Below are 12,917 nucleotides of genomic sequence, written 5' to 3'. Positions count from 1 at the left end.
CTTGCTAGAGAGGGGACCCACAGAGTTCGTGACCCTGCTCCCCAAACCTGCAGAACTGGACTAAGAGTGTACAATTAGGGTTCAGAAAGATTGGCCTAGGACTAAAAAAGGAAAGGACAAGATGAGCTGTAAACTTTTGTCCCTGGTACCCTAGGAGGTGGACATAGCTTTTAAATGTATTTAATTAAATTGATAGGTGACACATCCGTAGCAGGAATAATAATAATAATAATAATAATAATAATAATAATAATAATAATAATAATAATAATAATGATAATGATAATAATAATAATAATAATAATAATAATAATAATAATAATAATAATTTAAAAAGCCTAGCATGTTGGAATAGCACTCTGCCATTACGTTCACAGACATAATTTCACTTGATCCTTACCTCCCAAAAATCCTATGAGGTAGAGCAAGAGTGAGCATTCCCATTTTCCAGACGAGGTTGAAAACGTAAAAGGGGAACGAAATAGCCTAAGCTGACATCTCAAGTTAGTGGTGGAGTCAGACTGGTTGCTTCTACTCTACTTCCTTGTTCTCCTTGGCCCCTGCCTCTAGCCCAGACCAGGCCCCTCACAGATGCCCTGTGACAACAGACAAGGTTGGCTGCCTCAGAGCCTCCCAGGCTGTCCTGGGATGGGGTTCTGGCTGTTGGTATCAGACATCTAAGGTACAGGCTACAGGTGCCTCTGTGGGGAAGGCAGGATGGATATTGGGATTTGGGGTGTATCCCAGGGGAGGTTAAGGGGGCCAAAGAAGAGGCTCTCGGGCCAGATTGGAGGCTGTGTGAGAGCTTAATGGATGACAAGGCGCTGGTCCTGGGCGTTGACACAAGGGCAGGAAGGAGGGACAGGGCCCGGAGATGTTCAGAGGAAGGCAGCAGGAAGCTGGCTGTAGACAGGGGAGGGCCAGGCTTGAGCTCACCTGTGGTGTGGCTGAGCCCGGGGAAGGAGAGGCAGGCACTCATGCCCTCAACTCTGGTGTGAATGGGCAGTCATATTGCGCCTGTTGCTTTGCCCCCAGGTATGGGATGCGCTATGTGGCCAAGGTTCTGAAGACAACTCTGGCAGAGAAGTTCCCTGATGCCACAGAGAATGAGGTCTATAAGGCAGGTGTTGTCTCCCATCCCCAACCTCCCAAGCTCTCCTTGCCCCTGTTGTACCTGTGAGTCCCCAGACTGAGACAAAAGGATCGTAACCTCTATGCTGTAAAAATCCAAGAAGGAAAATACTCTCCTCCCTGTCATTCGAGCCTGGCTCACTAGCAGAGTTCAGGTGGCACTGTTAACATGAGTTAACAGTGGACAACCTGGACTTGTCAGAACTGGGTGCTAGTCCCAGCTCTTGCTCAAGTTTGCTATGTGACCTTGAGCAAGTTGCCGGCCTGCTTTGGGTCTGTTTTCTCTTCTGTATGATGACTGGTTGACCCAGGTGGTCCCTTCCAGCCAGGTGAGCTGGGAGAGGGGAGCTGGGGCTGTGGAGGCGGGCCCAGGCGCCTCTAGGATAGTCTCCTCTGCCCTCAGGTGGTAGGGAACCTCCTGTACTACCGATTCCTGAACCCAGCGGTAGTGGCCCCTGACGCCTTCGACATTGTGGCCATGGCAGCGGGCGGCGCCCTGGCCACCCCCCAGCGCCACGCCCTGGGGGCTGTGGCTCAACTCCTGCAGCACGCTGCGGCTGGCAAGGCCTTCTCCAGGGAGAGCCAGCACCTGCGGGTCTTGAATGACTATCTGGAGGAGACACACCACAAGTTCAGGTCTTGGGTCCTGGCATCCTATTCCTCCCTGTCCCCCTCTCCTCTTCCCATCTTCTTTCATGTACCAGTTCCCCTCTCAAGTCCATGAGGAAGAGAGGCGTAGAGCTGTAGAGGGTAGTAGTGGGCTGGAGGATAGATTGCTGGAAGGACTCCCCAGTGGAGAGAAAAGAGGACTAATGAAATTGGCTGGAAGGGGACACTGGGAGAGATGCTGGGGCAGAACAGAGGGACTGGAGGTGAAACTGGAGAGTCAGGGTTGGCTTGAGCATTCACTGGAGAGGGCCAGGGAAGGGCTGATGGGAACAGATCATGTTGGGGTGCTGGCCCGCCCCACTCTCACATGCTCTTCCTCTGGAGATAGGAGGTTCATCTGCCGAGCCTGCCAGGTGCCAGAGCCAGAAGAGCGTTTTGCGATGGATGAGTACTCAGACATGGTGGCTGTGGCCAAACCCGTGGTGTACATCACCATGGGGGAGCTGGTCAACACGCACAGGGTGAGGGGCTGCAACCTGAGGGCACTGGGTAGGTGGGCAGGGCTGTGGAAGTCCACGATGGGGTGATGGGCTTGCCCTTGAAGGGAGCCGGGCTCAAACCTTGCATCTTTTTTGCCTTCAAACCTTTGCCTTTTTTGCCTGCAGCTGTTGCTGGAACATCAGGACTGGATCGCCCCTGATCACCGCGACCCCCTGCACGAGCTCCTGGAGGACCTTGGGGAGCTGCCCACCGTCCCTGACCTTGTCGGTGCGTGCCATACTTGACAGCTGGGGCCGACGGGGGGGCCTGCAGGGAGGGGCGGACAAGCAGGTGAGCAGGGCAGCGTGCCCTCTCAAGTTTTTGTTCAGTCTGGGACGTGTGCCGGGAAGCTGGTTCCACACTCTCCCTCCCTCTCTCCCTCTGGTCCTGAGATGGACCCATGGACACAGGCTGATGTGGAGAGAGTGGACAGACAGTAGAGGGACCCAGTACCGTCATATAAATGGCCAGTTGAATCACGTGAGATAGACATGGAGGGATAAGGGCCTGTTCTGGGTCTCAAAAGGGTGTCTCTGAAAAGAGGGGATTTCAGGAGCCATGAGATGGAAGGAAGCTGGCTTACAAGGGTGGAAGGGCAGGAGGAAGGCGGTGACAGATAGGAGAGAGCCAGGAGCTCCAGGCTTGGGGGAACAGCCCCGCTGCCCTCAGGGCACCAAGGCTGAGGGTGTTGGGGAGGCACATCCCCAGTAACAAGGGTGAGCTCTGTGGGTAACAGCCCTTCCGCTGGTGCTCAGGGCTGAAGGTACCAGGCATGCCGCGGGGCAGTGTGGGAAAGCTTCCTGGCAGAGGGGCGTGTGGAGCAGCATATTTAGCACAGCCCCATCTGTGCATGTGCATGTGTGCTAGTCTCTCTCCTTCCTCACCTGCCTCAGGGGAGAACGTAGCTGCAGATGGGAACATGGATCTGAGCAAGCTAGAAGTGTCCCTGACACTCACCAACAAGTTTGAGGGGCTAGAGACAGACGTGGACGATGACAATGCCCGGAGCCTGCTTCTGAGGTGGGTGAGAGCAGCCTCGGTCCCCGAGCGCCCCCAGGCCAGTAGGATGCCCTGCTCTGGAGTGGCCATCCTACTTCTTCCTGGGCTCTCTTACCCTTCAAAGAGTTCTCCCTGAAGTCTTAACTGGCCATCCCCTTGTTGCGGTCTCCGCTGTTTTCCTTCTGACAGCCTCAGCTTTTGGCTGTGTTGGCAAAGGAACAGTTAGGACATTGGCAACATGGGTGTTTGCATGTTGTTGTGCTGTTTACTGACTGCTTTCTTATACATCATTTAATCTTAGGAACAATGAGGTAGATGATGGTTTCCCTGCCTTACAATGGAGGAAAGAAACTCGGGTTAAGTGACTTGCCTGAAGTCCCACAGCCAGTCAGTGGACGAGCTCGTGTTCTAATTCCCTGTCCTCGTGAGCCCTGGTCGGTCAGGAGATGGGATGGAGCTTTTCATCTCCAATTCTGCGAAAGTGAGGGAGGACCCCTGGCAAGGCTGGGATGGTCATCTGGGCAGAAGAGGAGCCAGATTGCCACCTTGATCCCTCTGCCAACAAGGCAGCCCCTCTGCTCATCCATTCACCCAATAAACCAGTGAGCCGGGTGTTCAGCTCTGACTGGCCATGGAAGGCCTTACAGCCGGGCGGGGCTGGGGTGAACACACATTAGAGAGCCACCAAGACAGAGGTGGGTGTCAGGTGCATGAGAGCTCAGAAGGGACACCTGGGTAGGGAACAGTCTCACAGAGGAGGAAGTATGTCCTTTGGCCTATGGACTCAAAGGAAAACTATTTGTGAGAGAGTTTTGGATGCAGAGGACACAGGGGAATAAGAGCACAGTGTGTTCAGAACTATAGTAGTTCTGTATCACAGGCCCATCAACTCCTCTTTCTGGGTCTTCCTCCTGGTTATGTTCTTCTCATAATTCTTCCCTCCACTGCTCTCTCTCCTTGCCTCCCAAGCATCCCTGGCAGCCACGATGCAGGGTGGGGTCCATTTACTCTCAGCCTCCTGGCCAGCCGCATGTTCAGACCTTCCCCTGTCCCTCACCTCGCCCCTATTGCTCCCCACCTCCCACAGCACCAAGCAGATGCTGGCTGACATCATGCAGTTCCATTCCGGGGACTCCCTCAAGGAGATCCTGTCCCTGTCAGCCTCCAGAGAGCAGGTGAGTGGCCAGGCTGACCGTAGGTACTGTCTCTACACCCCCCGCCAGCATGGCTGATCCCTTCCCCGGGACCCCAGACACCTGCGCTCACCGGTAATGCCGAGGCCTCTGCAGAGACCCTCGGCTGCAGAGTCCCAGGACCCCACCTCCTTCCCTCCCCTACACTGAAATAAGAGTGAGCCCTGCCGGGCCCCCGGCCCCTGATGTCAGTGCTAGGAGTTGTTAGGGGTTCAAAGAAGCGGTCTGGGCAGGCTGTCATGAGCACCAAGGGGCTGGCACTCAGCAGAGGGAGTGGGCTGCTTGAAGGCCTGGAGGCAGGAGAAAGTGGTAAGTGGGTAGGGGGCCAGGGGCCAGTTGGGCCAGCTGGAATCCCGACTCAGCCAGGGGCTTCCCAGAGGAAAGGTGGGGACAACCAGTAGAGGGCTATCCTGAAACACAGGACAGAAGGAGGGAAATGTCCCAAATACCCTGGAGCCATCACAAAGCTCCATTGTTGGGAAGTCGCAGCCAGTGTCTACCCAGAATCCTTTATACTGTACTCCTTTGGGGTGTCCCTTGGCCACACTTCCTCTGTGGTGAATCACCAGGCCCTTCTGTGTCTGAGGTAGTATACTTTGATGTTCTTCAGAAGCCACCCCACTCCGTCCCTTCCCCTACCAGTACCATGGCTTGGAGGCAGAATGGCAGGGCCTGCTAGACCGCTCCAGCATCTCTGCCCCACAGGAAGCAGCCCACAAGCGGCTGATGTGCCGACGCCAGGCCTGTGAGGCCCAGACCCCAGCGCCACTGCGACGACACCGCTCACTGACAGCTCACTGCCTCCTGCCGCTGGCAGAGAAGCAGCAGCGTGTCCTGCGGAACCTGCGCCGACTCGAGGGCCTGGGGTTGGTCAGCGCCAGCGATGGCTACCAAGGGCTGGTGGATGAACTGGCCAAGGTAACGGCCTAGGCCTGGGGTGTATATGTGCATAGTGGTGGCACCTCAAGGGCAGGTCTCTCCCTGGTGAACGCCCACCTAAATCTGTCACCAGTCAGGGGAAGGCCAAGTGACCTCCAGAGAGTCCTTTTTGAAGGAATGGTCTCAAAATTAGTCAGGAAATTGGGTATTCCTGCAACTCTAACTAAAACACAAGAACCTTGAAATGGTTATTCTTCAATGGCAGAGAGACCCTGAAGGCATCATTTGAGGGTTTGGGATAGAGTCCTTGAGATTGTCCTAGGAAAAACAGCCTTGAAATCTTCTTCTTCCTGCTTTTCCTGAAGATCCTCACTGTGAGTTGTTCTTGGGTCTGAGTCAGGCCCTGGGGCTCTCCTGGGAAGGATCAACTCACCTCTCCTTTGGCCCTCCCAACCCCAGGACATCCGCAACCAGCGCAGGCGCCGGCAGCGGTGGAAAGCAGAGCTGGTGAAGCTCCAGACCACGTTCCAGGGCCTGAGCGCCAAGACCACCTTCTATGAGGAGCAGGGCGACTACTACAGCCAGTACATCCGGGCCTGCCTGGACCACCTGGCCCCCAGCTCCAAGTAAGTGCTCCCTTCCTGCACTTTGAAGGTTACATGTGACCTCTCCTCCCACCCAGGTCGCCGTTTGGCCCACTCTTTACCAGCTTTGAAAGGGACATCTCACCCCAGCACAGAATGATCCCTTCCTGACTCTGGTCTTTGAGTCTCACTTGCAAAGTCTAGGGCTCAAGTGCAGCCCTCTTCTTTGCCTTCCATCAGTAAGAAGTCCTTCTCAGGGTCTAATTTCCTTCCTACCAGCCACAGAGAGAACTGGTGTCTTTGGTATTGAAGAGTTTGTTAGATGAATTCTCTGGGGCCTTTTCTTATCAGGAGTTCTGGCAAAGGGAAGAAGCAGCCATCTCTCCATTACACTGCTGCCCAGCTCCTGGAGAAGGGTGTCTTGGTGGAAATTGAAGATCTTCCCACCTCTCAGTATGTGTCTTTGGAGGGCAGAATGTCAGACCCAGCCCATGCCCTAACCTGGGGATGGAGCTCTGGGCTGGGGACTGGGTGGGAGAAGCATGGTCCCTGCCTCAAAGGCGCTGTTAGGATGATGGGGAAGACAGGGCATCTCCAGGCAGAGAGTTAATGGCAGTGGGCGTGATCTAGCACAGTTGTACACAAGTCAAGCAGAAGATGCCGGGAAAGTGTCCTGGAGAAGATTACAGCTGATTAAGGTCAGGCAGACAGAAGAGATGAGGTGTGGTGAGCAGAAGTAAAACTGGGAAGAGAAAGAGATGTGTGTTCCCCAGGAGTGATAAAGGGGAAGCCTGGGTCCAGGTGACACACACTGCTGCCTGGGATGGAAGAGTGGGGCTTCGGCCCTGGAAAGGGGCAGTGTGTCTCCGTTTTGAATCCTGTTCTTGATAGCTTCAGAAATGTGATCTTTGACATCACCCCTGGAGATGAGGCAGGAAAGTTCGAAGTAAATGCCAAGTTCCTGGGTGTGGACATGGAGCGATTTCAGCTTAACTATCAGGTAAGGCGACCCTCCCATGAGCCCTCAAGACACCTGATGGGCTTTAGGTACTGGCCTAAATATGTGCCCATGTGACAGCAGCTCTGTTCCCATCCTATCCGTACCGTCTGTTCTTGAAGAGACGGTCTGTGCAGCCCAAGCCTCTCTCCCTGTGCCCTGACACAGACCCCACTGCCAAGCATGAGGAGAGTGGAGTGGGCTGGTGATGTCAGAGCAGGATTAATATTTGAAGCCCTATCGCATGTCAGGGACTTTGCATGTTACCTCATTTAATCCTCTCCGAAGCTCTGAAGCATTATCCGTATTTTACAGGCTCTGAGGCTAAAAGGTTAAGAAGCCGACCTAAGTCATAGGCCAGTGTTCAGGGAAGCAGTGATTTTAAATCCAAATCTTTTTGCATTGCTGTTTTGCCTTTTAAATGATTTCAAGCCGTGGCTCTGCTTGAATTGACATTTGGTCAAGTCACTGTACCTGTCCCTTGGCTTTGGTTTCCTCATCTGTGAGGGGAGTTTCCACGCCCACTTCAGTGGCCAGTGCGCCGGGATGACTGTGTAAAGCTCCCGGATATTGGTGTTTTGTAGACTGGCTGGCTGGGCCACAACGAGGAACCCTCAAACTCTCCTCCCTGCCCCTTCCCCCCATCCCAGGACCTCCTGCAGCTCCAGTACGAAGGTGTGGCTGTCATGAAACTCTTCAACAAGGCCAAGGTCAATGTTAACCTTCTCATCTTCCTCCTCAACAAGAAATTCTTGCGGAAGTGACAGAGGCCATGGGTGCTACCTGAGCTCCTCTCCCCTCGCTGGATGCTTTTCTTAACACTAATGCACTACTCCACTTCCCTGCAGACACCCAGAGCTCAGGACTGCGCAAGGTTCAAGGAGTCTCACCTTTCTCCATCTGGAGGAGTTTGTCTACTTGGCCACAGGCAGGGTCTCTAATTGCCTCTGAGTCTGGCTGTGTGGCTTTGAAGTCCCAGAACTCCAGGGTTTTCCAGCCAGATGGTAGAGAATGAACCTAGGGCCTGCCCTTTGGCCTGGGACAGCTATTGCTCATGTCTGCTGCTGCCCTTCCAGTATTGTAAGCACTGCCCTGGCAGCCTGATTTCCCTCCACCTCCCCTCTCTCTGCAGACCCCAAAGCCAGGGCTCAGCTCCCTGCCCCCACCCCCACTCCATCAGCGGTGCGTGTTCCTGCCCTGCCAAAGCCCAGCCACTCTGCTGCCATGACGCCTCACACCCTCCAGCCCCTCACCCTCACACCAGGGCAGACAGCGCTCGTTAATGCCCACGTGGCATTGTGGCACTGTTGTCGTCCATGGCAGCATAGGCAAGATGACCCTCCGTTAACCTCAAATCTCATTCCCTTGTTTATGGTCTGTTTTACATGTGGGTCACTAGGGTATTTATTGTCTCCTACTCCTGCACTCTGGATCACTGTGCAGCCTTAATCATGGCCTTAATTCTTTCTTTTTGAGCTCAGAGAAAGAGCTCCCATTTCCCTATTCAAACTAATATTTGCGCCATTCTTTTATACCTTGTATATAAAGGCGACTTGGGTCACTCATGTTTAAGATCTCATTTTCTCAGCTTCATACGGGACAAAGAGCAGTCTTTCCCTTTTCTCTTTTACCCTCAGGATTCTTGTGTCTTAGAGCTAACTCTTCAGGGCAATTTCCGTAGATCTGCAGTCTTGTCCCCGCCACTGTCTCTCTCTTGTCCCCACATCTACCCAACTTCCTGTCCCTGTGCCCTTCTGATTTCATTTTAATAAAACCAGCTGTTACCCCTGCATCTGTTGTTAACCCTTTACTTCATTTCCTACAGAGCAGGCTCCCAAGTTCTAAGACAGATCTTCCCTGAGTGAGCTGGGAGCCCTTCCTGCAGCCTCCCCCAGCCTCCTGCCTGCCTCCGCTGTGGGCCCACTCTGCCTGCCTGAGCTCATAAATGCTTAATGAGATGTGGCATTTATTCCTCTCTTCCCTCCCCCAGGGGACAGAGAGGAGGAAGGAATGCTTAGGTTTCAATTCTGTTTTTATCGGCCACTCTGAAGACTACAGCCAAGAGGAGGAGAAACCAGTCCGAGTTCTACTCCACCCGTTTTGCACACATTTCCGGCAGGTTCTCTTCCTTAGCCTTGAGACACCAAAGGTGCTTGAGCTGCAGCGCCTTAGTATCATAGGATCTGTACTCTGATCAAAATCCCCTGTCCATGAGGAAAGCCCCCCTTCTTTCCTCCCGGCTTTCAGGAAGTGAGGTGGGGGTGAGAGGGGGGTGAGTCTGGAGGAGGGGATGGTCTAGACAGACACCTGTCCTGATATCCGAACTCCCAAGCAGCTCTTGTTGGGTGGGTGCACACAAGATTGCCCGCTGCAGCCTGCCTCCCCACACTCCGTTCCATTCTGTCACTCAGGATCTGTCTTGCTGTCACATTCAATCTCAGTCACATCCTCTCCCCCCGCTTAACATGTCACAGCAAAGACTTCAAGTAACACCTTGCTCTGGGTGACAGTGACACATACCAGTGGATGCAAGTTTCTACACACGATCAGTCATCATTAACAATCTCACACTCACCAAATGGCTCTAACACTATCCCACTGTGACACTCCCCCCAGTCACATGATCTCAGCCGCATACACCACATGTAGAATAGTCACAATAGCTACGGGGATAAATTATATACATTTACCCCTCACAACAACTCTACAAAGGTAAGCAGTCACCATTTTTGTTTAACAGATGATGAAACTGCGGTTCAGAGGGTTAGATAACTTCCAAGGCTACAAGGCTGGTAAGGGGCAGAAAGTCTTTAAACGCAGACACATTGGCTCAGCATTTATATTCCCCTGCATTTTTCTTTGAAACATTTCCACTTCCTTCTACCTACCCTCTCATGCCACTTTCTTCCAAGCCCACCCCACTCCACTCTAGTGATGGTTCCTGATGAGCTTTAGTTCATCAACTCTTTTCTTAACCATTGATGCCCAATCTGAGATACAGGCACTTAGCTCCAATGGGTGGGAATACATACCAGTGCAACCTCTTTGGAGGACAATTTGGCACTATCAAAAATGTCAGTGCAGGGTGGCAGGACAATTCAGTGGGGAAAGAGTGGTCTTACAACAAAAGGTGCTGGGAAAACTGGATATCCACATACAAAAGAATGAACTTGGGCCCCTACCTCACACCACACACAAAGATTAAAACAGATCATAGACCAACACATAAGAGCTAAAACTATAAAGCTCTTAGAAGCATAGATAAAAATTTTCATGACTTTGGATTTAGATGATGGTTTCTTAGGACACTGAAAGCACAAGTGACCAAAGAGAAAGTAAATTGAACATCAAAATTCAAAACTTGTGTTTCAAAAGACACCTTCAAGAAAATAAAAAGACAACTCACAAAATGGGAGAAGATATTTTCAATTCATATAACTGACAAGGGACTTATTTCTACAGTGTATAAAGAACTTTAAGAACTCAAAAGTAAAAAGATAGTCCAATTAAATAGGCAAAGAATTTTAATAGCCATTTCTCCAAAGAAGATATACAAATGGCTAATAAGCACACGGAAAAGATGCTCAACATCATTAGTTGTTAGCAAAATGCAAATCAAAATTGTTACGAGATACCACTCCCCCCACCCCAACTAGGATGGCTAAAGTAAAACAGGTAATAACAAGTGTTGGAGAGGATGTGGAGAAACTGCAGTTCATATATTGCTAGGGAGGCTGTAAAATAGTGGAGCCACTTTGGAAAACATTTTGGCAGTTCCTCAAAATGTTAAACATAAAGTTACCATATGAGCCAGCAATTCACCCCTAAGTATATACCCAAGAAAATTGAAAGCATGTGTCCACACAAACATCTGTACACAAAAGTTCATAGCATCATTATTCATAATAGCCAGAAAGTGGAAGTAATCCAAATGTCCATCAACTGATTAATAAACAAACAAAAGATGATATATCCATCCAATGGAATATTATTCTGCCATCAAAATGAAGTACTGATATATGCTACAACATGGAAGAACCTTGAAAACTACGCTAAGTAAGAGCCAGACACAAAAGGTCACATATTGTATCATTTCGTTTATATGAAATGTCCGGAATAGGCAAATCGACAGGAACAGTAGATTAGTGGTTGTCAGGGCCTGGGGAAAGGGGAAAATGGAGAGTGATTGCTTGTGGGTATGGGGTTTCTTTTGGGGATAATTAAATATTAATAGTGGTGATGGTTGCACAACTCTGTGAATGTAGTAAAAACCACTCAACTGTACACCATAGAAGGGTGAACTTTATGGTATGTGAACTATATTTTAATAAAGCCTTTTTTTTTTTTAATGTAGTCACACATGCCCAGGAAGGGATTTTTCCTATGGAGATACTGGGTAACGGAGCAAAGAGCTCTGGAGTATTCATGGCAGTCTGGTTTGTAATGGCAGTGACCACACAATGGGACATAATGCAGGCAACAGAAATGATGAGCTAGATCTGAGTGTACTAATGTCAAAAGCTGTCAATGGTATATGTTGTTTGGAATGATATACAAGAAACATGGCAGTGGTCACCTTTGGGGAGTAGGAATGAGGGGAAGTATCTTTCTGTGCTGTTATTACAATGAACTTATACACTCTTATGAAAAAGAAAGCCAACACACGTTATGGCTCTAGAACTGAGGTGTGAGCAACACGGAGGACTGGCGTGTCCCATGTTCCAGAGCAGTGATGCTCGGACTCGACTCCAAGAGCTGTTCCTGGTCCACTACCAGGTACATGCAGAAACTGAGAGCAAGTATTTAGGAACTCGCAGCCAGCAATTTTATCCTTGAATCTAATCATAAAAAATTGAGTTTATACTTCACAGGTCTTTTCATTTCATTTTTCTAGTATCTATGTTTTATTGTATTTCACAAAAATATCAGTCCATAACAGATGGGAAATTTCAAGATGTCGCCCTTCACTGCAGTCGGAGAACTATTCTACAGGGCATACTTTTAGTAATGTGACATAAGAATGCATTAGCATTGTTGAATTAAACTACAGAGACTGAATGGAGTAGCTGAGATCGTGCTATATATGCAGTCTTAGCTTCTGTTTTATTCATTTAGCCATGAAAAACAGTTCTTCAAGTCTTTAAAATGTCTTCAAAAGCATTATTAAAGTCTATAAGACAACCCATATATTTCATGTACTTAACATTCCTACAATAGTGAACAGTTATTTTCCTTTTTTCAGTATTTTATATAATTCTGCAATAGATATCTTTGGGTATAAGATCTTTATCTGTATTTCTAATTATCTCCTTAGACTAGAATGCTAGAACAGAACTTACTAGATCAAAGAGCATAAACTTTTTTAAAAATTAGTTTTTTTCAGATTATAATGCATATTCATTGTAGAAAATTTAGAAAACATTTAAAAAAGCAAAAAAAAGGTAAAAATAATTCATGATACCATCACAAAATGACAGCCACTTGTAACACTTTGATGCATTTTCTTTCAATCATATTTGTAATTTGAATCACAATATGCATCTTATTTTGTAAACTGCTTTTTCCACTTAACATTATAAACTTTCCCACATATTAAATGGGATATACCAGAATTTACTTAATCCATCCACTATAAAATAACCACCTAGAGGGTTTAAGTTTTGGTACACAAAAGACTGCTAGGTTGCACATCCTTGGTAGGGGCCTCTGTTTGCATTGTTCTCTCTGGGTCTTTTCCTTTAGGGAACTGATCCCGCCTGCCACCAGATGACTGGTGGGGTTAATGGTTAGCAGAATCTGCCTCCCGCTGACCAGGACCTCTGGCTGAAGGCTCTAGAACAGACAGACTCCCTTCCCCTCTGCCGTGGGAATTTGAATTCTGAGGGCCACACCCAGGAAGGGAAGCCAGTTGGAGCTGAGTCACCCGCTGGCAGCACCCTGAAGAGACAGCCACCAGTTTCTGGCACTGGGATCCCCAGAGGGGTC

At 49.7% G+C, this 12,917-nt stretch overlaps 1 protein-coding gene across 7 annotated transcripts in view; it reads left to right on the top strand.

Moving 5' to 3' along the window:
• Positions 1-8,722, top strand: part of IQGAP3 (IQ motif containing GTPase activating protein 3) — a 49,446-nt gene extending 40,724 nt beyond the window's left edge. For 6 of the 7 annotated variants that reach the window (XM_045515911.2, XM_045515910.2, XM_045515912.2 and 3 more), the window contains 11 exons: positions 1,036-1,120; positions 1,535-1,767; positions 2,129-2,261; positions 2,406-2,508; positions 3,174-3,300; positions 4,367-4,454; positions 5,178-5,390; positions 5,811-5,977; positions 6,287-6,388; positions 6,827-6,935; positions 7,583-8,722. In XM_045515911.2, coding sequence (XP_045371867.1) covers positions 1,036-1,120; positions 1,535-1,767; positions 2,129-2,261; positions 2,406-2,508; positions 3,174-3,300; positions 4,367-4,454; positions 5,178-5,390; positions 5,811-5,977; positions 6,287-6,388; positions 6,827-6,935; positions 7,583-7,696 — 1,474 coding nt within the window. In that variant the 3' untranslated portion in view covers positions 7,697-8,722. Of the gene's footprint in view, positions 1-1,035; positions 1,121-1,534; positions 1,768-2,128; positions 2,262-2,405; positions 2,509-3,173; positions 3,301-3,580; positions 3,776-4,366; positions 4,455-5,177; positions 5,391-5,810; positions 5,978-6,286; positions 6,389-6,826; positions 6,936-7,582 lie in introns of those variants that run through there. The other variant, XM_074349585.1, reaches the window with a different exon arrangement.
• The last annotated feature ends 4,195 nt before the right edge of the window (positions 8,723-12,917 follow it).

The sequence above is a fragment of the Camelus bactrianus genome, chromosome 21 (genome assembly GCF_048773025.1).
Source record: "Camelus bactrianus isolate YW-2024 breed Bactrian camel chromosome 21, ASM4877302v1, whole genome shotgun sequence".
In the NCBI taxonomy this organism is placed as follows: Eukaryota; Metazoa; Chordata; class Mammalia; order Artiodactyla; family Camelidae; genus Camelus; species Camelus bactrianus.
Note: the sequence above shows the minus strand (reverse complement) of the source record. Positions and strands in the feature narration are given on the sequence as shown.